We start from the raw sequence: 26,415 nt of genomic DNA on the forward strand, positions 1-26,415 counted from the left end.
TGCCGGCAGGCTGTAATAAGTGATAATTTCAGTTTTGAAATGAATAACAGCTGAAGAGCAGGAATAATCTGCTCAGGTCTCACGTCTGTATCTCGCAGGAGTGGAGAGAGACTCTAGAAAATTGCTGCTATTTGAGCAGCAATTTTGTATTCAACATCCTGCAAAAGTAAATGTGCTGTTAGAGCGGTCAGGAGGCTGATGACTCCTCTGTCACAAAGCTCTCGTCAGGCCCTCGTCACGATGGCCTCTGCTGTGGCTTCACAGCGATGCACACAGTAAACAGCCAGGCACAGATGTGGAGAGGAGGTTTTACACGGATTTGATTGTGAGGCTTTTCAAAACCTCAATGTCACCTCCAAAAACAAACACAAACCCGGACCTGATGGTGCAGAAGAAAGCAAACCCTCACAGCGCTGATTGCATTTGCACTCATTAGCACGGAAAGAGAAAACAAGGCCAGGTTGGTGGATGTGAGCGAGCGTGGTTGCTGAGCTGTGGGCAGAAAGGTTGTCTGTTCTGCAGGAAGGCTGCAGATGAAAAATAAAGCCAGAACGTTGTTCTGGTGTTGTTTCAGTTTCCCTTTTCCTTTTCATCCACCCACCAAACTAAACTCAAAATGTTAATGTTTTGCTCACTGTTTATCTAAGATCGTCTGGTTCCAGACATCTGAATCACCGCCCACATCTCAAGATCTCTTCAGCGATTCAGACAGGTCTGATGGTGCGCTCTGTGACAGCTGTTTCCCTCACTGAAAGGCAGCCGAGCCAAGCGGAGCTTTGTGGGTCGTATCAAGAATGAATACGTCGTCTTTCGGCACCAAAGATGGAAACATTGCCACAAATAAATGGCAACAAGTGAGAATAAAACACAGGATTTATACACATTTTTACCAATAAATGTCCATGACTGAGCCAAATTTTAAAGACCATATATTCTCTGACACGACCACCTACACGTTTTCATGACTATATTACAGCTTTTGAAAATATATATTATTTAAAATAATAATGAAGTCCACTGAATATTTAAACATGACTTGGGGACTGTTCGTTATTTATGAGCGGGGACGTGGTGGTGCAAGAAGAAAGAGCACGTCAAATATTTCTTTAAGCATTAGAGAGGGACTCGTTGGGTTTTTTTGCCTTTGGAAGTGACGTACAACTTCAAATGGCTGTATTTTATAATTATTTTACCTCCAGTGCCTTCAAATGTTTTTATTAAAAAAATGAGTCCAATTTTTTAGATTTTGTTTTCCTTGAAACTTGGATCAGCGTGTCAGCACAGCCAGTGGTGCTAACATAGTGAACAACGTTAAAAGGGGCTTTACAGCTGAAAATAAAGCCACCTACTCACCTGTCGGTTAATGGAATATTGAAAGAAGAATTAACCAAAACTGACATCCCTATGACTAAATTTAGGTTAATTGGTCAAAGCAAGTGGTATCTCAGCTACTATGTTGAGTGAAATGAGAGACGGGACGCATCTCATTCGGATAGAAATCAGTGGACATGAATGCGACGTCAGCAGGGCTCCGACTAAAAAGTGTTTTCACTGTCGAGTATTTTGACAGTTATTTTCTTGATCAATTGATTAGTTGCTTGGTCTATATAGTATGTCATAAAAGGAAAAAAGAAAAAAAAAAGAGTGTTTCTAAAAGCCCAAAATGACGTCCTCAAATGTCTTCTTTTGTTCACAAACCAAAAAATAGTCAATTAACTGTCATAGAGGAGTAATAAAAAAAATAAATAAATAAAAATATTCACATTTAAGAAGCTGGAAATAGACATTTTTTTCTTAAAAAATTACTCAAACTATTTAATCCATTGAAAAGTTGGTGATTAATTCCACAATTTACGACTAGTCAGTTAATTGTTGCAGCTGCAGATGTCTGAGTGAATAAGGACGAGATAAGAAAAGGTAATTCTGACTGATTATCAGGTTACATCTGAGGTTGACCGCTGCAATTACAATCTGTTGTCGCAATGTTTAATTTCATGTGAGAGTCTTACCTTTGCTCTACTTTAAAAGATTTAATAACGCTGGTTTCATCTGAAGTAACAGTTCTCCTGCTAACAATATTGGGCCACTTCATAGAAAATGATTTCTCTTTTTATTTTTTTTTCGTCACGCAGTTTACAAAAGTGAACCACATATTGTGCTTTCTCAAAGAAATTTTCTGCTCTCTCCTTGAAACTAAACCTGTGTTGTATTCATATTTTACAGATTTTTCTCCTGTAAAATAAACATCAAACTGCAGTTTTTTCTCCTCTTGTTAGTCTTCTATTGTTTTTCCACTCACTATGTGTCTGAGGTCTGCTGGCAGTTTCTGGATCTCCTCGAACTCTTTGATCTTTTCTGGGTCCAAGTCCTCCTGCAGCTCCCACGTCGCCTCCTCGTACGAGAGACTGCACCACTTAACGAGGTAATGGGTCACCTCCTACGACAACACACAGGAAAATAAAGTGTGTGTGTGTGTGTGTGTGTGCGTGTGTGTGTGTGTGCGCGCGCCACAGGAATAAGAGGGTAGCACCACACCGAGGGCCTTCAGTAATAACCATGTTCAAACACTGCAGGGAGAGCGAGCGTCTGTGTTTATGTGTTACCTACCTCTCCAGTCTCAGTATCTGTGGTAACAGCCACCTCCAGCACTCTGTCCGCCTCCACGTAGTCTGGGTTAAACAAGTCCTCATCAGGCTGGAAATAAAGACAGACAACATGACATCAATGATCATCCACTAATAACTACATCAGGCATTTTTTTGGATAAAGCAACAATTTGTGCAAAGACTGTAAAATAAGCAAAAATCTGTGAAATTACCAGCGATGCACGATAATGATTATTTCAACCGATACCGATAATTTCTTTTTGTTTGTTTTTCATTGCCCGAGGGTATGAAAGGCTGAGATGTGGTGAGTACAGATGAATTTATTTAATGCATTTTCATAAAAAAAAAAAAAAAACGAAATTTCAGACAAAAAGCTGGGAAAATCGCATTTTTGTAAAAGAAAGTCATTTTCAAGAGCAAAATCAATTTCTTTTTTATTTCTTTTGGGTTTTTTTCCTCTAATCTTCTTATGTCAACTTGTATGTACGGACATAATATTCAGTTTGAGTTATAGTGGAGCTATAGAGGGGAACCCCAAAATGTCAGGAAGCCCTCGTCCCCGTCACACACACTGACTGATGACACGTTGTGGACTGATCTAGCTGTGCAGCAGTTTGACACGCAGCATAATGCAGCGAAACCATGGCAACATGGGCGAAATCAAAGCAATTTATGCTTATTATTACAGACTCTATTTATCGGCCAAAAAATGTTTCATCCAAATTATCTCTGTGACATCATAACTCCCAGGCTATGGGCCGATAATTTCGCTGCATCCAAAATAATTACCACAAAATAACCTTAAACAATACCTGAACAAGAGAAGAGATTGGAAACAGGGGCGTTAACCATGACATACCGGTGGTTTTTAACCCTTTGATTTCTTTTGAAAACATGGGAAAAAAAGAGCAACTTTGGTACCCAAAAATTAAATAAAATTGAGGACTTTTTTTTTCAAAACTTACAATTTGCACACACAAAAATTCCCCAAAACAAGCAAAGAAACAAACAAACAAAAAATAAATAAAAAATAAACAAAGAGGGTAATTATTTGAAAAAACGGCTTAACAAAATATATAATTCTGTCACATAATTTTAAATACAATTACAATAATGACAATCAAAAATATGGTTTTCCCAAAAATTTTAAATATTATTTTCTAAAAAAACATCTCGTCAAGTTGGCAACTGCCTTTTCCGCCATGTTTTCGAGATAAAGCAAAGCAATATGCTGATGGTTCAAAGGTTTCAATACTTGTGAAAGGTGTCTGTCTGCAGCACGAGAAGGGTTTGTAGAAGGGGAGGGAAATTATTTGGTTAATACTCTTCATTTACAGTATACCATATTATCTCAGAGGGCTTTACAGCTGGTATAACATGTACAGACCTGACAACAGGTGTAGTAGAGTGTGGGAAGAAAAAAAATACAAAATACAGTAAAATATATTTAGAAATGTCATTCAGTGTTATTTCTTTCCACACTCTGTCTGTACCAACTGTAAAGCCCTCTGAGATAATCTGGTGACTTTATCCGACATAAATAAAACTGACTTGACCCAACGTTTATTTTGAAAAGCTTTAAAAAAAAAAAAAAGAGGTAAACAATGAAGTCTGACATGCTCCCATGTAAATGAAATTGCACAGCAAAGGCCAAATTATGCCCTTAAATCAAGGTGTTCCCACGGTAACAACATGAAGAAGCTAACCTGCTGACCTTTATTGCAGCAACACTGAATGAATGTGTTGTGATTTATCAAGTGTGCATTTTTCAATGAGCACCTGAAGTACTCGTGATTACATTTCCTAACAACTTTGTGGCACAGAAGATGGTTTTGGTAAAAGCTTTTCTGAATTATTAAAAACAAATTTGTCCAGCAGGAGTCAAAGTGAGAGGGCTCGTCCAGAGCAGTCGGTAACGCCAGCTGACAGCAGGTGATGTTTCAGGGTTACCTCGGTGAACAGGTGTTTCATCTGGGCCTGTTTGGTCCGGAAGCGTTTAATCTTCTGGTGGATTCTGGGATCTTTCTCGAGCTCCTCCAGAGTGGCCCACTTGCAGTGTAGGTAGGAACTAAAAGAAAACACACAAAAAGAATCGACACAGATTTTAATTGATGAGGAATATGTATGGATTTAGTCTGCATGTTCGTCTGTTGGGGCTTGGCGATATGGGAAAAAAATATTGACCAAATATTTTTGGCCTGCACCTCAATCTCGTTATTGCGAAGCAGGGCTGGACAATATATTAACCACTGAGCACCTGGACACATCAGCACTAGCACTTAAACCGGAGCAAGACGGCTTGATTTCTTCCAAAAATACGGGTTAAAACTTAACAAGCAACTTGGAAAGAAAAGAAATAGTAAAAGGTGACACAGACATGTTCTGAAAATTAGCTAAGGGGAATTATTAAACATTATCAAAACATCGGCCAAAAATATCCACAAAACTATATTTTTAATACTTTTAAATCATATAATTAAAATTGTTTTACAGAAAAAAGTAAGAAATGCATTTTTTAGCACTTTCTTTGAGTCATTTTCTTTTTTTAAAATCTTTATCTTTTGACTTTTTTGGCTTTTCTGGTAATTTTATTTTAACTTTTCTTTAACTTCTTGTTATTTTTGCTTTGTCTGTTTTTGTTTGTTTCAAAAGAATGGGCCACGTACACATAATGCCTGCTGCCTCGGCTATCGCTGGCACAGAGGTATAAGAAAATAACTGAAACTATTTATCACAAGAATAAAAAAACCCATCCAAAAACCCCCAAAATGACTTCTTTCTCTCCAAAATAAACTCAACATAAAGCCCTGTGCATGTAGGGAGAGAAACTACGGAAACAGATCAGTCTCATATTGTTTCTGTTTAAATCACATAACAGCAGCACAATCTATTTGAAACAGGACTTAAATCTATAATAATAATTTCAGCTCAGGCTTGGCGCAGTTTTTTCTTTTAGTATTGTCAAAGTTAAACATGAATTATTCTGGTCTTAGCCAACAAACCGGACTAACAGGAACCAATCAAGCTTCTTGTCAAAATGGATAAAGAATATTCTGATTTCGCCGACTACAGAATTTAATCATTAAGCCATTAAAATTATTTCAAAATAAGTAAAAAAAGGTTAAGTGGCAAAATACAATTGTGTGAAAACACTATGTATGCAGTGATGACAAAAAAAAAGTACATTAATACATGTGATCCTTTTGAGAGAAAATTAACAAGAAATTGTGGGTCAGTGAACATAAAAAAGGAAAAAAAATTTTTAAAAAAAGCAGCGGCCGTGATGTATCTCCTCTGTATCCTCCAGACTGTTTAGGCAATAATTTCTATCTTTATGCACCACACACCGCTGAATCTTACAGACCGGGGGAGAACGAGGATGTCTCACTCGGTGATGCTCTAACAAAGAATTCCCTAATCATTAGTCGACGGTAAAGAAAGCAGAACAAATGTTGTTACTATGGCTACAGTTTGACACGCATGATTTAATCCATAAACCACAATCTATAAATGGACAAACATAAATGTCACCGCAGTGTTTGCTGTGCAGTGACTAAACCCCCTGTGCAACTTCTCATACATTTGATAATGTATTATGTATAATGATGATTTTTTTTTACACTACAAATATTAAATATGGGAATCTTTCTCTGTAACTTTATCATTTTTGAATACTTTATTCTAAATAAAGTCACGGAACAGTAAAGCCTTCACCATCCATTCAGTCTGATTCAGCTCGCCATGTTTTATTCATCACCCCGGAGAATAAATTACAATCATAATAATGACGGTACAGTATATGTGTGTAGGAGTTTTCTTAAAGATACAAAGTGCTGGAACAAACGGCAGCGTCTCCAGAGATCCTCAGACTGGCTGCAGGAGCCGAGCCTCAGTGAGAGGATGAAAAACTCTCTGCTCTCACTCAACAGTTACTGCTGAGAAGCACTTTACTGACTCTGGAGAATAGACCGCTGCAGAAACACAGCCCATGTGTGCAGAGTCAACTTCTGTGGGAGAAATCAATGTCATGAAAACTATTAACTAAGTCATTCTAACAAAGTCAAGACACGCATTAAATGCTTTTATCAATCATGAGGGGGACTCCTAGCACCTCGGAGGATGCACATGTGCGTCGTGGCATCCGGGACGTTTTGTAGATTCACAGGGATGTTTTTTTGGTAATTTCTTTGTAAGCATCAATAACAAACGTTCTCAAATCTAGACTCCTAATGTCAATCTGGACCCAGCCCACACCGCGTATTAGGAATGCAATAATAAATGCAATGTGGATGTTTCCTGCTTCAAAAGATACGCTGCAATAAATTGTTAGATTTGTAGAATATAGTCTACAAATCGTTACAGCGACCCTGTCCCGAGATTAAGTCTTAAACAGAATCGTTTCCTTGTTTGACATTGTTGTCATGGCAACGTTAACAGCCAGCGAGCGTACAATGTCCAAGCCATCAAGTGTCCGAGTTCAAGGGTTGGCTGACAGGCGAAAATAAGCGAGTTAGTTAACGGTTATCAGGTGCTAACATTATGTCCCGCCGGCGTTAGAAAGCGAGACTTTGGCGTCCTCTGTCAGTGCACACGACGTCGCCAATGCAGTGAGGATGTCACCATCACAAATGTGCAAAGAAAAGAAAAGTTGACCAAGAAAAAAGAGTTTTCAAAGACGAGCGGACGGAGAAATACGCGTTCATTTTGAAACCTGTTGGCACAGAGACAGTTGGAGTCGTAAAGAGTTGAAATGTTTAACGCCACTATGACACAAAGCACAGACAAACGGCAACGTCCTCAGAATACAGAGGGGAGGACAACAAAACTTTAACAGTTAAAATCTTCCTATGAATCAACAGACAAGTAGTTCGGCTTGGACGTATTTTGTCTCAGAAAGCCTTAAACTTAACTTTACTTAAACGTTAATTGTAAGTTATAAGCAAGTTTAATGATAATTTGCTCATCATCAATCGTTTCGGACCTTTGGCCTTGAATAGAAATCGGATTTGGACCTTTGAATATCACGTTTAATAACCCCTGCTGCATAATGACGGGGTTGAGTAAAGAGCCTGAGGAAGCAGCTCCTCGGGTCTCAGTTTTTGTTCTTTCTGTGGAGTTCACATGTTGTTCAAAACCCGACTGACAGACGGTGCTGGTATAAACAAACGCCGTGTGTTCCAACAGCTTCATAATCAGTTCAGACTAATAATCAGAATTACCGCCTTTTGGTTGTATGCTAAAATATGGATGCTTCACATACGTCTTCAACGCGGCAGCACAGATCTAAAAAATCAACACAGTTTCAAGATAAGTGTCACTATTTCTGTATCTGACCAAAAATTCCCCCCTCTGTTCCTATGTTACAGCCTTGAGTAATGGCTGGAGGAGGGATGCTGAAGAACTTTATGATGTCACAGTGAAGCCGACCTTTGACCTTTAAATTCTGATTTGTTCATCACTGAGTCCAAGTGGATGTTTGTGCCAAATTTCAGGAAGTTCCCCTCAAGGTGTTCATGAGATAGCATGTCCTCAAGAGTGAGACGGACTCAAAGTCAGAGTGACTTTGACTTCTGATGGTCAAACTCTAATCAGCTGCTTTTGAGTGAAAGAGGACGTTTGTGCTAAATTTGAAAAGATTCCCTCGAGGCAATCTAGATACTGCATTCATGAGAATGGGATGGACGGACAGACGGACAACCGGGAAAACACATTTCACACAGCTTATCGTGGCTGAATGCAAAAAGTATCAGCTGATAGATTCAAAATGATGAAAAACGACGTGAAAAACAGCACACTGGCATAAACAAAACGCAGCCCCAGCGATCACATGAGCTTCCTACAGGTGCGTCAGTTTCCACCAGCAGTCTTAAGACAATAAAAAATCACCAAAACTAAAAGTCCACAGCCACGCTGGCAAGTCTGTTTCCAAATCGCACTGTGATCCATCCAGCCATTGTCGAGACATTTTATAAATGTCATCCTGTTGGTGGCTCTTGGAAAAGATTCAGGGAATCACTAAACAGTTGCTGAGGTATTGCAGTCTGAACCAAAGACTGATCCCAGATCTCAGTGACCCTCTGGTGTCTGTCTGCAGGTCATGTACTGGTCATAAAGCCCGCCCCCTTCATGTTACATGTTAGTGAATGGGACGTGGGACAAACTGAAAACTGAAAGTACACACCAAATACATTTTTCCCAAAGATGGTTTTTGTCACTGAAGGTAGTTCTCATCACCCTGATGCTTGTTTAAGTGTCTGTTTTTATGAGAAGTTTTATTTTAATGACTTAGTTATCTCTACAAAAAGGGGATGGTCGGTTGGTCCGAGGCACTAAAAACAGGCAAAAAAAGTCCCCACTGTTCATACTCTGCCAACACAAAGCTGAACTTGGCACAATGAACCTGTACAAATACAAAGCCATAACGGTGTTGGCTAAATGTTTAATATATGAAATGCATGTAAATGCGTGAATTAAGATTAATGAAGAGAGACTCACAAATTTCTGTACTTGACGTAAAACTCCTCTGTCTCCTCCGGTTGGTCCCCTGATGAAGTCTGGGGATGCAGGGAGAGATTAAGTGAAGAAGAAATAAATACATGAAGAGCAGCAGGAGAAAACATTTTAAAACGAGGGGCAAAATAACATAATGTGTGTGTGTGTGTGTGTTCTTCACCTCTTTCTTCACTGTTTTGACGGACAGAATTTTCTCAATGATGTTGGCCTCGTCCTCAGGTGGCTCCTGAGGGGGAAGCAGACAGAAAAGATTAGCTGCCTACAAGGATGAAGGTCAGTTCACAGAGTCTGTGATCACACAGCAGCCATGTAATAAAGACTTGAATCGAAACACAGCATTCAAGGAGCACCTCACATAAAAAAAGATAACTATGTATATAAATCCTATCCGACGGGAGCGTTAAATGTAACCTCCAAAATGACCATTAAATTGAATCAAAGCCAATCCAAAACAGTTTCAACAAAAACTGAACATTACAACCTTCATGAAGTTCCTGCAAGAATTTTAAATGTTACATTCAGATCCTGAAACTAATTTCTTAAGGTTTCCTGTCAAACACTACGACTAAAAGACTTTTTTACTGAATATTCGAAGGCAAACTGTTACGTTTCTATTGACTTTAAACTTATTTAAACTTTAACACTTATTTTGTATTTTCATATTTTGAGGCCATACTGCCCACTCCTACCGGGCAGTCGGTGATCATCTTGATTCCAATTTCATACACCCGTCTGCCTAATTTGGTAAGTTTAACCCTTTGAAACCTGGAGTAACATCACTTTTGTTGTGCTGCTTTCAGACACCTTTTACAAGTACCTAAACCTTTGAACCGCGGCCAAATTGGTGCGATTTCTTTCAGAAGCATGAAAAAAAAGTGTCCAACAATTTAGAAAATAATTTCAAATAAGCTAGGGAAAAATGTCCGGGGAAAAAAAAATAAAATCCAGGGAAAAAATTATAACGATCATAATTACATATTTAAAGTTACGTTACAAGATTCTAATGAATTTCAATCACTTTTTTTCCCGACCATTTCCAACTTTATTTTTCTTTCTTATTATAATAATAATAATTGTTTATTTGTTATTTTTATACAATTTTTTAGGTAATTTTCTTTTAGTACTTTTTACTAATTTCTTGCTAATTTTTGGGCCATGGCTTCTTTCACTGCTCATTGCTTTCTTTCCATGTTTTTAAAAGAAATCAAGACAATATGCTCAAGTTTCAAAGGGTTAAAAAAAACATTTTGAGTAACTGTAATGACTTTTCGTTGACTGAAACATTCTGAGTTGTCATCGACAAACTATGAAGAAAAAAAAGACTAACATTTGACCAGCACTAATAAGCATATCCGTCTACAGACTAAGCCTGAATCTAAAATAGCCGTTAAATTAACAGTGTTCATTACCTCGGCCTGCCATGCCAGAGCGGTGGCGTTGAGCGCCGAGATGCGACCGGCTCCAAGAACTGCGATCGTCTCTCCATCATCGTCTACCACCTTGAAGTCCAAATCCTCGTTATACTTCCTCCTCTTGACCTGACGTCCTGAACGCCGCTTCTAAAAGAATAAAAGGTAGACATATAATGAGAGAGAAAAAGAGTGAGATGTGAAATAAGAGTGGAAGAATTAAGGAATAATAAAGATGAAGAGGGATAGTGGAGAATTAAGAAGACAATTTAGGAGTAGGGAAAAGGAACGACATAATAAAATGAGATATTGAGGTGAATTGGGGGAAGTGTGAGATGGAGAGAGGGAAAGAAGATGTATTACAGTGAAAAAGCAGAAAGAAGGACATAAAGGCAGTGGAGAGAAAAGAAGAGGGCAGAAGGAAATGAGAGAATAACAGCAGTTGTGATCAAGAAAATATAAAAAATAAAGAAAAAACATGGAGGAAAACCGGAAAAATGTCACAGGAAATTTGCTGCTGCTTCGCTATTTAATGTGAATAAATGAATATCTGATCAGGCAAACTGAACATGCAGCTGAGCCCGTTAACAAAATAACATCAGGTAATAAAATGTCCGGGAACATGACGTCCAGTATGTTTATCACCACGGATGTGACGCGAAAAATGTTTGGGATCATGTTTTTTTTTCTGCTCTTCAATTGTCCGGTATTAGTGTTTTCCATCCAACTACTGTTGATGCTGTAATGTAGTAAGATTATTAAAAAGTAAATCGATTGTGCCCATTAAAAGTCGAATCATAAGTCTGAGACACCTCGGTTGACTGAGACTGCTTCAAGTCGAGCAGTCATTGATTTGTTTGTGCTGAGCAGTGTACCTCTGGGGCGTTTTGGTCCCCAGATTTTCCTTAAGAGTAAACACTCTGACTTTCAAGCTACTCTTTGGTAAAAGGAGGTACGGACATGCAGACACAGCAGCACGGAGGACGAGAGAGAAGAGACTTTCTGCTTAGAGGTGGGGAGTTTAGAGCTCACCGAATAAAAGATAAAAACAAATAAGTAAAATAATCAAAAAGAAAAGCAGTGAGATCTCACACATTTATAAGAGAAGCTGAAACCATTAAATGTTTTTTACATGAAAGATGGTGATTATAAAAATAATTTTTCTAATCAATTGACTTATTGTTACAACTGCACTTGTATGTTTTGACATTATTTGTGTGCAAAAGTCTTAATTTGTAAAGTAGTTACCAAATAATAGTAGTGGACAAAAAAAGTAGAGTATTTTCCTCTGAAGTTTAGCAAAGTAGAAATGGAAAGATCAATGCACTCAGTATAGTTGTATATTTTTAGCTCTGGAATGTAATAATCTTATCATTATAATAACTCTAAAAAGTTATCTCAATTTGATTAAACAATATTCATGCATTTTTTAAATGTTTCTCAAATATAAAACCTGTGTTTTTTGTGCTGGGCAGTGATTTGTGACAGGTGAAAACAAGAAGTTTTTCTCTTATCTTGGTGAGGATGCTCTTGAACATTTTTTAAATTTTATCTCCAGAGAGGAGTGAAATTAAGAAAACATTAATGAATCCCAAAAATCAATGAGTGCTGACAAAACAAAAACAAATCATGCATACAAACAAGATAAGAAAATATGTTTGTATATTGTTTCTTGCATGAGGCCCAACGTCTCACTCATTTAAGAGACTACAACTCCGAAAACTCCAACTGCTTCCTGTTACAAGCGTCTGTTTCTACTGTTTTCTATTTGTCAAAACACGTCGGCAGAGATCCTTCCCTTTCACCCACACCACCTGTAATCTCACATGTCTAAATCACAAAGTGTATTCACACCAGTGCTTCCAGTAAACCCAGGGTGTCCAGGGTCTTTGTGTCCACTCACCGCGTTATCCAGGGGGTCTTGGCTGTCCTCTCCACCCATGTTGAGGGCTGACATTGAGGTAGTGTCGTCACTCTCCGCCCCCTCCTGGACAGCCAGCTCCTGGTTTCTCCTCTTTCCCTTCTTCTTCTTCTCCACCGGCGCTGCGCCAGGATCTCTGGGAGGAGAGGAATTTCGGATGAGTAATTAGCAGCTCTCGTAGCCTGCAGCAGCGTTTTTTCACTGAGCCAGAGGCTGGAAACTTTACTGCTCCCTGAAAGATTTGTACAAGGCTGGCTGAGAGAGAGCAAATATTTAATCTTCACTTTGTTCTGATCTCTTTGGGTACAATTATGAAGACAAAGGACAACCACTGGAACGATCGCTGGGACCATCAAGCTGCTGAGATGCTGGACACAAGATCAGTACGCTTTGGAGCAGAAGGCTGATGGTTTGAAACACGAAGCTGGTTGAGAGATTGAAGGAGCGGGGTGTTTCCTGGCTGACAGCAGATCGCATATTTGAGGCAAAAACACCTGAAAGATTATTTTCTTCGAAACAGTGGCAACAGCAGGACATGTGAAACAAGGGTCAATTTTGGGCGCAGTTTGCTTTTACTGTATGGATTGGGTGGTATGACAGTATTTCGGTATACCAGCGTATTTAGAAATCCTGAACGTTTGTTTTCAATACTTTCATAAAAAACAGGTGCTCCTTTTTCTATTGAATTCATTGTATGTAGTGCACAGCACGCACCACCAGAGCTCCGGTCTCTACTGGTGGAACAGACAGCTGAGCTGACAGACACCACAACACCTTGTGTTGGAGGGAGAAGTTAGAGGACTGTAAACAGCTGGTGGCACACAGAGACCGTAGGGGATAACGACATATTTTTTTTAATATAACGCGGTGAATTAAGGACTTATTTTGATCAAACTGGAGCTGATGATTGTTGGAGCAGTCAACTTACTAACTAGAATACTAGAAAGAGTAACCAACATGGTTTGGGTGAGTTTTATTTCTGTTTCTGTTGAGTTTGAATAATGTGTGTTTTATGATGGACTAACGAGGAAATTCAGACCTGTCAATCTTCTGTGACCCAGAGAAAGTTGAATTCAAAAGGTGTTTACTTTGTATTTCTCTGTTTCATATTTCTGTTGTGTATGTATTTGTCTGAAAAGTCAACAGTGAGTAGCTCTCTCACTGTCGTGGGAGGGGCGATCCAGCTGCACAATTACCCGATGAAATTTCAAATTTCAGGAAGGTATCAACTTTTATTACATGCTGCCCAAGCCTACTTCCTTCTCTTTTGTACAATGAAATAATGGAGTTGTGTGCAACAAGTAAAACAGTAACACTGACATATTACTGCACCTCTCTATCTTTGCTTTTACTTCACAACCTGTTAAAGAGCACTCAGCTGCTCTGAAGTGGGTTAAGAGAGAAAAAGGATTAGAGACGGAGATGAGGACAAAAGAGAGGAAAAAGGATCATTTTGGGAAAGAGGAACTTAACAAGAAAGGCTCCGAAAAAACACAGACTGGGTCATGAGAGTGACATCTGTGAAAAAAAACATGTTTTTAAGAAAAATACATTTTCTGTGTTTCTCTCAGATTTATCTAAACAACCTCTCAAAATAGAAAACACAGTTTGTGAGTGTGTCTGTTCTTGATGTAGGGAAACCTTTATTACTAAATCGGAAAGAAACTTTAGATAAAAATATACCAAGAGACAGCAAAACTAATGGGGACACACACACACACACAAAACTTGAAAAAATTAAAATTGTTGTATTTAAATTAGTCCCTAAAAATGGCAGATATTGTGTGTGTGTGTGTGTGTGTGTGTGTGTGTGTGTGTGTGTGTGTGTGTGTGTGTGTGTGTGTGTGTGTGTCTGCACTCCAAACAGAGAGCCTGGTCTGTCCGCTGAATGGAAAGCACTGATGAAGAGTCCAATGCAAAAGCTTCTACATCACATGTAACAGCTTCCCTCTTGTCAGTTCGCACAGTTTCTTTCATACAGCGGATCCACATATGACCCAGTTTGCTGAACATACATTCGACCCACACTTGACCCCGTCCACGAGACTGCTGTCACTGATTTATCTCACACAGAGAGACACTTTATCTGCGACTGCAGCTCCACTCTCAACACTGCCAAGAAACAGTATTACACAAACAAAGATTTATATCAGACTAAAAACAACAGAAACAACCTCTGTGCTTTTAAGAAGCAGCTCAGGACCCATTTATATGCTCTTGCTTTGAATTAAAACCACCTTCTATTTATTTTTCTCACATGTTATGGTTATTTGTTATTAACTTGTTTTATGTTTTTTATGTGCTTTTAGAGTTTTGACTTTGTTTTTAATATTTTTTTTTTTTTTGTTTTGTTTTCCACTTCCACCTCTGGCCTGTCTGTAACTTATTTCCAGAATTCTGTCATTCATGTGCTACAAAATGATTTTAATTATTTTTTTATTTGAATTATTTAGTATTTTTTATTTTATTTATTACTATTATTATTTTTATATTTAAAATTATTTATATATCTCTGTGTATTGCTAGTTTTTAATTTTTAGCACTCTCGCAAGAAAAGCACTCTGAGCTGCATTTTATGTTTAAAAGGTGCTATGAAAATTAATTTTCTTAAACTCCTCAAAGTGATTCTGAATGAGTTGTGCTGCGTTCACAGAAACATAAAAAATTCTAAGTATGAAATTTCTGAATACATCAGATGGCTGGTTTTGATATTTAACAGCAGGAAATTACGAATTACCCACAAGCTGATTGATCAGTTCCCACTGACTTTAGGGTGCAACCATCAATCCCCTCGAGCTCATATTCTGCTTTTAAAAGATGAAGCCGACGTGAACTGCAGAGAGCGACTCACTCCTGAATTTAGGACTGTACCGCCAACTGTGGCAGCAAAGATAAAGCTCCTGTCCCAGATAATGAGTGAGCGGTGAGAAAAGACAAAGCAACAGATTAAGATGGATTTAAAACGGCACCACGTGAGGACTTTTAATCTTCTTGTGTGTGGTGTTATCTGAACTAAACACGACCTGACACCGGAGCTCGACCTGAAAATGACCCTGAGTCGGTCAAGTTCACGAGGCCGCCTACCTCTGACATCAACAACTCCTTCCTCTCCATTTTTATCCATTTTCCCTCCATTTTATCACTGCTCCTTTTTTTCACATCATTATCTCTGTTGCGTTTTATCTTTTCTCATCCTCACTCTTCCTTTTCTTTGGCAGCAGTGATTGTCATCTCCCCTCTCGATTACCTCTATCCCTTTTTATTCTCGCCGGCGCTTCTTCTCTTCCTCTCACACTTACATCTGCAACTTTTTCCCCTCTTTCTCTCTCACATCAGGCTGCTGTTGCCTTTCTTAACTTCACATCAGTGACTCATCTCTTCTCTCTTCCTCCATGTATTCACACATTATTTCGAACATTTTTCCCTTTCTCCTCTTACTTACTTATATCCCTCTTACATCAAACAGAGAATTTCTTTCTTTCTTTCACATCCCTCTCAATTTCCTGTTTTGCCAGTGCGTTCCGGTCAGGTGTACGAGTTTAAACTGGTCTGAGTTTATGCAAATGGGCTGAATTGGCATTTGTCAATATGACACATTCTGGCAATTTTAAAAGTAGCCTATCAGAGGGCTAAATTCAGGTCGAATTGCATTCGTAGTAAGTAATATGACAGCGTGATTAATAAAAATATTATATTTATAAACAGACTAACGGAGCCACAAGCGCCAAACAGGTTGTTGTGTAATTTCCTGCAAAGCCGTGGCTGCCGGTATCAGCAACACGAGAGAGAATTTTATCAGAAGGAGAGCGGTGCACGTCGTGTTTGTTCACAGCAGAGGTGTTCTCTTAAAAAGATTAAAATTGCACCAATATGACACCATTTTGGATTTGAAGTCGACAAAAAAGCCGCCCTAACTGGCTGCAGGTGTGTGAGCTGAACTTCACAAAACTAAGACGGATGCAGGTAACGGGGACCTCGCCCTTTGACCATCAAAATCTTATCAGTTCATCCTTGAGTCCAATTCAGCGTTTGTGACAAAGTTGAAAAAAATTTCTCACGGTCTTCTTGAGATATTGTGATCACAAGAATGAGACAGATGAAGTCACAGTGACCTTTGACCACAAAATCAAATCAGTTCATCCTTAAATCCAAGTGGATGTTTGTGCTAAATTTGAAGAAATTACCTCAAGGCATTTTTCAGATATAGCCTTTATAAGAATAGGCCAGCCCGCCTTCCGGACAGACAGAAAGACAAGCCGAAAACATAATGTCTCTGGCTTCTGCTATCACCGACACAGAGGCTTAAAAACAGTTTATCAGTAAGCATTTTATTTTCTGTCAATCAACTAACGGCCAAAATGTTGCAAATCTAGTTACAGGTTACTTAAATGGGTGATGTGACAGAAATTAGATTAAGAATTTGTGTGTTCATAAATGCATGTGCATCTACATGAGGTACATACAGTACAGTATGTACAGTATATATATACACATATACATATACATACATACATACATATATATATATATATATATATATATATATATATATATATATATATATATATATATATATATATATATATATATATATATATATATATGAGCTTGTGATGGAGTCAGGACATGTAAGAGACTTGTGCTTTAATAACTGAATAGATGCCAAAAAAAGCTTTTTTCAGCCCTGTTCCTGTTTCCAGGATTTAAGAGTAGCCCTCATCTATTTGTTTGCTCATCCATCACACGCAGCAGCTCACATCCAATTTCCAAAAATTGGAGAGCCGATTCACTCTCGCATATTTCCAAAATTACAAAAATCCAAGCTTCACACTAGTGGCTCATTTTGTGTGTACTTGTGTTGTTCTCTCTCTTCCATCCTTTCTGACTCTCAAATACAGCAGAAAAAAGCCAAAATATAGCCTTTAAGTGAAATATTTGTAACAGAGTTGCCCAGAGAAGAACTGCATAATTTGTTGGGGATGACAGGTTTACTGCCGCCTTGCTCTTTCTTGCTTGCCTCACTCCATCAGTGTCCACTTCCAGGGCTTTTCTAGCACAGCCTCCTTCACTTTCTTCCCTCTAAATCTTTCCGATTCTGCCCTCTGCTCATTTATAAATCTCTCTCTCCCGTCTCATAGCCATTCAGGATGTCTTACCTGGGTTTGCGGCCCCTCTGTTTTGGCGCTGAGGGGACCGGGGTCTTGCTGTTGGCCTGTCTGTGGTTCTTGCCGTGGCTCTGGGCGCTGTGGGCCTGACCCTTAGTGTGGCCACCCGGTGCTGCTGGAGGACAGGAAGTGAAAAACATTAGGGGACATGGACACAAGTATCTTAAAGTCCTCTTTTGTATAGCAACTTTCATACAAAAAATGCAGCCCAACGTGCTTTACTAGAAAGACATTACATGCACCAGGTGCTTCACATCAAAACACACAGAGGACAAAAAGACATAATAAAACCTGCCTGTAAAAACAAAATATATCAGAATAGAAAACACAGAATGCATCTTTAAATTGTTAAAAGTCCACTTAATAACAGTAGTAAAAGTAAGATAAAAATAAGGATACAAATTGAATGCATAGAATACGCAACATAAAAATGGAAAATAAAATAAAACCCACTGACATTATTAATAAAAATCAGCATAAAAATAGAGTATATAAAATACATAAAATGAAGGAAAATACAACATCTTGAAGATGTGCAGCTGAATGCAAAGCAGTCAAGTCAGAGCTCTGTCAAGTCAGAGCTCTGTTGTTCCCAAATGGTGGAACACACTTCCAAACTCTGTGCGATCTGCTGAGTCCCTTTCTACTTTTAAGAGACAATTGAAAACTCATTTGTTCCGAGAACACCTCGGCACTTAACCCGACTCTTCTCCGCTTTGCCCTTTGGGGTAAATTAAGTCAGAAGGTCCAAAACCCAGCACCTAATGATTATCTAGCACTGACAAAGTTGTGTGATGTTGTATGTTGACTGTCATCGTAAGTAGTGATACTGAGATTGTTGAATCTGAGATCGCTACTGGTTATTACTTTGGTTTCAAAAAAAAAAAAAAAGGGGGGGGGTGTGTCGTGCGGCACTTCTTCTGCCACTAGACGGCAATACCTGTGACCAATCACACCTGAAGCACTTTTTGCACTTACTAAGGGTTTTTTTCCTTAAGTCTAAATTCTTGCTTGTGTTGTACGTCGCTTTGGATAAAAGCGTCTGCTAAATGAAATTGTAGAATTGTAGAATTGTAGAGCTAGTTAAAGGCTAAATTAAAAAGATACATTTTTAGCTTTCTTTTAAAAATATTTGGCGAGCTGGCTTCTCTGATATCTGTAGGCAGTGGGTTCCAGAGCTTTGGGGCGTAACTGACAAACCCTGCATTCCCCAGCTTCCTTTTGGCTGTTTTTGGGAACCTCAAATAAACCAGCTGCAGATATGACACTGGCGTTTCTTGACGTGGACATGATTTCTCTCATCATTTTTCCATTATTTTTTTCGCTGATTCTGACCAAAAGCTTCTCTCGGGTGTAGGAGTTAAACCTCACTGCAGACACTGGGGGACATTCACAGCTTAATTTCTGCACAGGTGACTCCTAATGCTTGGCTTGCTGAGGCTGATGGGCGTGTAATAAAGCAAATAATAGGACAAGCTGAAATGTTGGCCTCATATGACCCAGATGAAATTAAGGGGTCTCCAAAGTGATTACAGTTCATCCTGAGGGATCATGGATGTCACAAATGAAATTTTATGGCAATCTATTCAATAATTGTTGAGACCTTTCACTCAAAACCTCATGATGGCACTGGAGGAAACATCAAGGGATCACCAAAGACGAGTTGGGACGATTTCCGGTTTAGCCATTTTGGTCCATACAAGCTTGAACTGGTTTGATTTTATGCAAACCAGCTGAGCCAGCATTTATCCTCATGACGCATTCTGGCAATTTTTAAAAGTAGTCCAAAAACAGACTAATGTAGCCACTAGAGTCATACAGGTTGTGTGTTATTTACTGCAGCTGTTGCTGCAACATGAGAGAGATCAAATTTCAACAGGGGGAGGAGAGCTGCGAATGTCAGGTTTGTTTACTTTTTGGGGTGATGACTGGAAAAATGTCAGGTTTTTCTATTTTATACGACTAAAAGTGAACCAACATGCCAACATTTTGGATTTGAAGCAAACGAAACAGCTGTCCTTACTGGCAGCAGATGTGTGAGCTGAACTTTTGTCAGATGCAGTGTTAGTGTTTATTCCTGTTGCTCGCTTTGAAAGCGCCGCAGTGGAAAAGGACCTGCTGATTCATGAAATAGAAAAGAGGACTTATTTATTCCGAACATCCTTATTTCACTACAAACACCCAAACGCAGAGCCAGCTGGCTGGAGGAGGATTACCGGGAAGTTCAAAGTTTCTGCTGAGGTAAATGACCATCAATAAAAATAACCAAGGCTAACATTACTTGCTGTTGTCTATCTTGTATTTAATTTCTAACAAATAAATTCCTCTCTCTGCCATTGCTGGCCTCTGTCTGTTTACATTCCTGTAACTTCTCCACTGGGTGTCTTGGTGTCTCTTAGCTCAGCTGCTTGTTCCAACAGTAGAAACTGGAGACTGAGCTCTGGTGGTGCGTGCTGTGCACTACATATAATGAGTTTAATAGAAAGTGGAGTACCTGTATTTATGATGGTACTGAAAAACATACCTTCAGGATTTCTTAATACCCTGGTATACCATAACACTGTGACACCAACCAAGCCTATTTCTAAAGTGTCTATCGGCTAATCTGAAACATACTAAAAAGTTGCCTGTAGACACACAGGACAGAAGAAAGTGGCTCTATTGAGAAGCATTTCATGAGATTTTCTAACACATATGGAAATACGGAAAAATGTTGGTTACTATGCAAACCTGATCGCTCTCTTTTGTCGTATGAAAGGAAACTTTGACCATGTCCTTTTAACCTTTGCATAATTACCTGCACTTCATTAAAGCTTTTAGTTGATGGAATAAAACATACATAATTCATTCAATTCATATATTCCATAATTTTACATGTTTTAAAGACATTCTACATCATCTTAGTTCATAAGGAGTGGCGTCTGAAAACATGCATTGATGCAATTTTGATTCTCACAAGAAATCTATTTTTCAGCTTTAAAAGAATGCTAATGAATCCACCCACAGAGACAGACACACACACACACACACACACAAACCACACACACACACACACACCACACACACACAAGTAAACGGACTCAGCTTTAATTAAATCCAACAATCACATTATAATAAGATTAATTTATACCGACATGTCTGATCATGATTTAAGGACATTTAAGAATAGAACAGTTATCATCTGTGCCTTCCAATTAGTGCTGAAATGTTCCAGCTTCAATGCTTGTTGTGACAGGACTCATCTGACATTTTTCTTTGTAAGGTAGGTTGTAAACAAACACACGTGCACACACACATCTGAGGTACTATCAAAAGTCAGTATGAATTAGAAGAACCACAGATTCAGATGTAGCAGAGGTTCAATCTGACTATGAGGCTTTTATGGCAACAAAAACATTTTTCTGTCACACAACTGAAATAATCTGTCTGTAATCTTGACAAATATTGATTTGTTGAAGCTGAATATCAATAAACAGAATGGAAAAATGGTGTGAAAACCCCTTTAATATCCTGGATATCATAACAGATCTATAACTTTAAAAACAGGGCTGGGGCTGATGATTATTTTTATCATTGATTTTTTTGTCAGTTTTTTTTAATTAATGGATTAGGTGCTAATTCTGTGAAATGTCAGGAAATGGTGAAAAATCACAAAATCCCAGCGGATCAAGACCCAAAGATGTCAGTTTACAACGATATAAAGTACAGAAAAGCATCCAATCCTCTTATCTGGGAAAAGTGAAGCAGTATGCAGAATCGATTGATCAGCTAATTGTTTCAACACATGCTGAAAAAAGAGATCTGTGCTTAAAGGAGCACTTAACCGAATCAGACAGATTGTGTCCATTGCTGCGTTCAAATCGATGGACAAAGATGAGAAGGAGGCTTTTGCGGTATTACAGTATACCAAGGTATTTAAAAATCCAAAAGGTATGTCTCTCAATACCATCACAAATACAGGTGCTCCTCTTTCTATTAAACTCATTGTATGTAGTGCACAGCATGCACCACCAGAGCTCAGTCTGCGGTCTCTACTGGTGGAACAGGCAGCTGAGGCTGAAAGACACCACAACGTGTAGTGGTGGAGGGAGGAGTTACAGGACTGTAAACAGCAGGCAGCCAGCAAGGGCAGAGAGAGAGACCGTGGGGAATAACGACATGTTTTTACATCTAACTTGATAAAGTGAGGATGGATTTCCACCAAACTGCAGCTGGTTTTGGAACAGCTGTACCAGTCGATCCAGTCGGTCAATGAGGCATTTAAGCCTCGTCAGTCTTCTGTGACCGAGAGAGAGTTGAATTCAAAAGGTGTACATTTGTATTTCTCTGTTTAATAAGAAAAACAGTTGTGAGAATATTTACTTTTCTTAATGCTTGTCAATTTAAAAAGATAATAGAAACCCACAAAATGGGTTTCTATTATCTTTTTTAACAAGCATTCACTTGTGATGCACTATTGTGTGTAGTACTGTACTCTGTGCTCTGTAAATAACAGACCTCCATTACTCCAGAATATCATATAGACAACCACGGACCGACCACAGTTAGTGCGTACCTTGATTCGTGGGTACAGGAGGTAGGACTTTGACCTTCGGTTTCCTTCCTCTTTTGCCGGGCACCTTAACAGGTACCTGAGCTGGTCCGGGGGCCACTGTGGCCCCTGACGTTTTCCCCCCTGCCACATTCATCAGCTCTGTCCTTCCATCCTTCCTGCCCTCCTTGCCCTTGGTCCTACGCTCCTTTCGCTCCTTCCCTTCCTTGGGCTCCTTGCTCTTCCTCAGTGTGATCACCGTCGCCACCTTCTCCTCCTTTCGTTTCTTTGGTTTGATGCTCTCCTCCACCTCCCCTTCACCTTTCTCCCATTCTCGCTTGTCTTTTTTCTTCCGTTTCTTCTTCACCCTGCCGCCGCCGCCTCCTCCTCCTCCTCCATCATCCTCCTCGCTAAGGGACGAAGGAGGTCGAGGGGCTCCTCCCGAGTGCTTAGCGGCGTGGGCCCCGGCTGCCGCGCAGTGATTGGACGTCGCCGTGCTGCCCACTGGGGTGAGGAGGCGGAGCTGGTCCTTGGGGCCCACGACCAGGTGTCCCCGTGGGATTGTAGGGACTGTGGTTTGTGCGTTGCTCTTTTGGTCCGAGGCGGAGGAGGAGGAGGCTGCAGAGGAGGCCGGAGGTGGTGTGTGCTTCAGGACACCAGTGAACATCTGAAAAATAAAAATAAGTCATAAAATTAAGCGATTACAATGATCCTAATCTCATTCTCTCAGTCAGGGGTACTCAACGTGCTTTGCTTGGGGGCCACTTTTGCAAAATAAAAGGAGGTCAGGGGCCAGACTAAGCATCCTGATGCACGTTTCTAGGATTTTAGGACATTTCAAGATTTTAGGATGTTTCAAAATTTTGGGATGTTTCTAGAATTTTAGGATGTTTCTGGGATTTTAGGATGTTTTTTTCAGGATTTTAGGATGTTTCTAGAATTTAAGGACTTTTTTAGGATTTTAGGACATTTCTAGGATTTTAGGACATTAGGAGCTTAGCGAGGACCTTTGCTGGGGATGTAACTGGCATTTTTTGGATAAACAAGTTCTATTTGATACTATTTATGCACTCTGGCAGCTTATGCACACCAAACCTACACAAACAATTTACATAACGTTACTGCTTTGGATTAAATTTGTTTACATGTTTATATGCTTAGTTCTGATCTGGCAGCCTGTCAGGGGCCAGATTTGGCCTGCAGAAAATAACATTTTTTAAGCACTTTTACCAGGTAATGTCTTTGTTGTTTTTTAATTTTCTTTGTCTGTGTGCATGTGAGAGCATAAGTGTTGTTTTGTTTTTGTTTCTTCAACTTGCCCTTTTTAGAAATTTCTTGCAAATTTCGGGACATTTCCTTCTTTGTTGCTCATTGCCCATATTTTTGAAAGAAATCAATCCAATTTGTATGTAAATATGTTTGTATGTATGTAAGCATGTTTATATATGACCACGTTTGTAATGATTTTATCGTCCTTGCAAATGAGAGCTTGCTCTCAAGGCCCCCCCGTCTAAATAAAGAAATTAAACCTTGTTTTCAGCAGCATGCAGCTGACTTTACACTCCTTGCACAGCACCAGACAGACAAATTTAGCAACTACATGAAGATACTGGAGCATTCAGCAGCTAAAGAACCAGACATTTTCCTCAGAATTTTGTGAAGACCAAAACAGAGCAAAAAGCAGAGTGATGACTGAACACTGGACATTTGAAAGGTGGCAAAAACATGAGACAACTTTTACTCTGAATGTTTTGGTTAAAGCTGTGGCTGGTGATTTTTAAAAAAACAGCCACAGTGAAGGGAAAACCAAGAAACGCCCACCAGCCTTACAGCTAAACAGTACACTAAAATATGTTTCTGGAAAAATTTGAGGTGAGACAAAAGCAATGCAGTAACAGAATCCTGATACATATTTGATCAGCGCTGCCTTGATTGACTAAAGTTCATGAGCAGTGATTGACATGACGGGTGAAGAAACTATTTTTAAAGTTGATAGTATCATGAGATCCAAGAACTCCCTTTTTTTACAATTTTCTGGGAGGTTGACAGACAGCAAGGGGGTGAGATGGGACGCTGTGGAGAGATTAACAAAATGAGAGAAAGAATCTAAACTGAGAGAGAAGGATGAAGAGGAAGACAAAGGAGAAAGAAAGAAAGAGGGAGAATTGAGGATTTAATGAATCGTGGACACCAAACAGTGAAGCACGTTGAAGAAGTACACTCGCAACAATCCTGCACGCCAATCATTCTGGGCACGTGCTGTTTGATGTGTGAATCACGCTGTGACCAAAAACTTAGTATGCAGAATATTCCTCCATCAACCCCAGGATGCTCCAGCTTTTCCCAAACAGCTGAAGCACACACAGATACAGAGTGCGAACACGACTGAAAAATTTCACAAGAAATTATGACCGGGTTCCTGCTACCGTCATCAACTCATAAGTACATGTACACATTTACTGTATGTATGTACTGCCTACTACAAGTAATGCATACTACATGTACCAAAGGTATTGAACACTTTGTGTATATATATTGTATGTATTTACAACATGTTACAATATGTTTTTAACCCTTAGAGTCCGCTTTAATGTAACACACACTTGTATCGTGCTGCGCATAAAATGCACTTTTCAAATTAAGGCTATAAAAAATATTATACAAATGATTTTCTACATTCATTGAGTTGAACATCAGTCCTAATCATAAAAAACAAATATTCATTAATTTTCAGAATTTTGACCCTTTCAATGCCAGGCTTTTGTTATGATGTGACTATGTTTTTAGATGAAAATATATATATATATTTTCAATATACTACATGCTAAGTAGATTTTCTTGATTATCACAGCCTGAGATATGTCAGTGATTTGCAGCAACACTGATTTTTATACATTATTATTTTTTTGTGCAGTGTTAAATACGTTCACCTCATGTTGGCAGTATTATCAAACAGCAGAAATGCACGAAGTATGAACTACAGAGATCGTGTTGGTGTCATGTGTTTGATGGGTCGAGGAGGTTACGTCTGTGAAGCTGTTTTGCTCCGTCCCCCATGCGGCTCTACATCCTACCGGGTGTGTCTGTGAGCGCTTCAGAAGCGGGGCGTCCTGCTGGCTGATACTGCAGACTTGCTGAGATTGTGCGGATTTTGTGGCCATTTTTTCCTTAATTTCTGTGATTCTACTACAGTTGAGTCGTAGTAATTGTACAGATCATTATAAAAAAAACTAGTTAAACATGGAACGGATTGAAGATTTGTGGCTGTGTTTTAGCATATCCAAAGCCATCTTAATAATCATACAGATAAATAACTAATGAATCAATTATGAACGAAACAGATATGTAGGAGATTTTTCCTGTGTTTTTGTTCAAAATTCAGTGCTGATCTTAATTATTATCTACCTTCTGTCTATTTCATGTACAGTGGCTGTTAGCAGGAGCATTAATTCTTCTGCTGGACAGAATACAGCGGGCTGGTGGAAGGAGGAGCAGATAATGTCGAGTCTGTGCGAGATGTTTAATTTTGAAAATGAAAAGACTAGATGCACCGTCTTCCTGCCTGGTACGATCTGCTCTGTGCGGCTTGTCGCGACTGTTGTCCACCTCCGGCAAAAACAGACTCCACGAGAAGGAGAGCGGCGAGGTGCTGAGACGCTCCAGGGCGTGCACGGTGGAATCAGGAGCATTGTCTAATAGAGCTTGGACGATATGCTTTTGTCCCGATTCTCTTTTATCACATTACCTGAATTTGATTTGTATTGCGATTCTGATTTATTGCGGCTCTACAAGTATTGTGATTTAATGGTATCGATTATTACAATTTTCTTTTCCTTCTCAAACAAAAAGAAAAGCTGAATCATGCACTTCTATCATAAGTCAAATGTCCAGAAACAAAGCATGTTACATGTCAGTCAGTCTGAAATAAATTTCAGCTGCATAGAAAAGTTGCATGTAACATGTACAACAATGACTTTTCAAGTAAAGTGCTAATTTAGCTTTCTCTGTTCATTAAGATAGTGCCAAAGGAAAATGAATAAAATCAGGCCAAATTGAGTTGTACCTGAAATCACCACGCGGTGCAAATGTGGGCCTGTAAATTAACCTAGATGTAATATACATGAGCAAAATGTACATTAGATTGAACAAAAAATAAACTTTTTAAAATAAATAAAAACGTATCAATTCTAAAGAAAAAAAATTGATTTTTAAAACCAAAAAATCATGATGTCCGCTATCATCTACAACGTCTGCAAACGTCTCCGGAGGC

General features: G+C 39.1%; 1 protein-coding gene across 5 annotated transcripts in view; it reads right to left on the minus strand.

Moving 5' to 3' along the window:
- The window catches only part of chd6 (chromodomain helicase DNA binding protein 6), a 119,593-nt gene that overhangs the window by 41,896 nt on the left and 51,282 nt on the right, over positions 1–26,415 (minus strand). For 4 of the 5 annotated variants that reach the window (XM_042510233.1, XM_042510223.1, XM_042510249.1 and 1 more), the window contains exons 3-11: positions 22,170–22,812; positions 17,606–17,729; positions 12,432–12,585; positions 10,529–10,678; positions 9,280–9,345; positions 9,102–9,160; positions 4,557–4,674; positions 2,608–2,694; positions 2,300–2,437 (exon numbers count right to left, since the gene is read on the minus strand). In XM_042510233.1, coding sequence (XP_042366167.1) covers positions 2,300–2,437; positions 2,608–2,694; positions 4,557–4,674; positions 9,102–9,160; positions 9,280–9,345; positions 10,529–10,678; positions 12,432–12,585; positions 17,606–17,729; positions 22,170–22,812 — 1,539 coding nt within the window. The remainder of the gene's footprint in view (positions 1–2,299; positions 2,438–2,607; positions 2,695–4,556; positions 4,675–9,101; positions 9,161–9,279; positions 9,346–10,528; positions 10,679–12,431; positions 12,586–17,605; positions 17,730–22,169; positions 22,813–26,415) is intronic. The other variant, XM_042510241.1, reaches the window with a different exon arrangement.

The sequence above is a fragment of the Plectropomus leopardus genome, chromosome 2 (genome assembly GCF_008729295.1).
Source record: "Plectropomus leopardus isolate mb chromosome 2, YSFRI_Pleo_2.0, whole genome shotgun sequence".
Lineage (NCBI taxonomy): Eukaryota > Metazoa > Chordata > Actinopteri > Perciformes > Serranidae > Plectropomus > Plectropomus leopardus.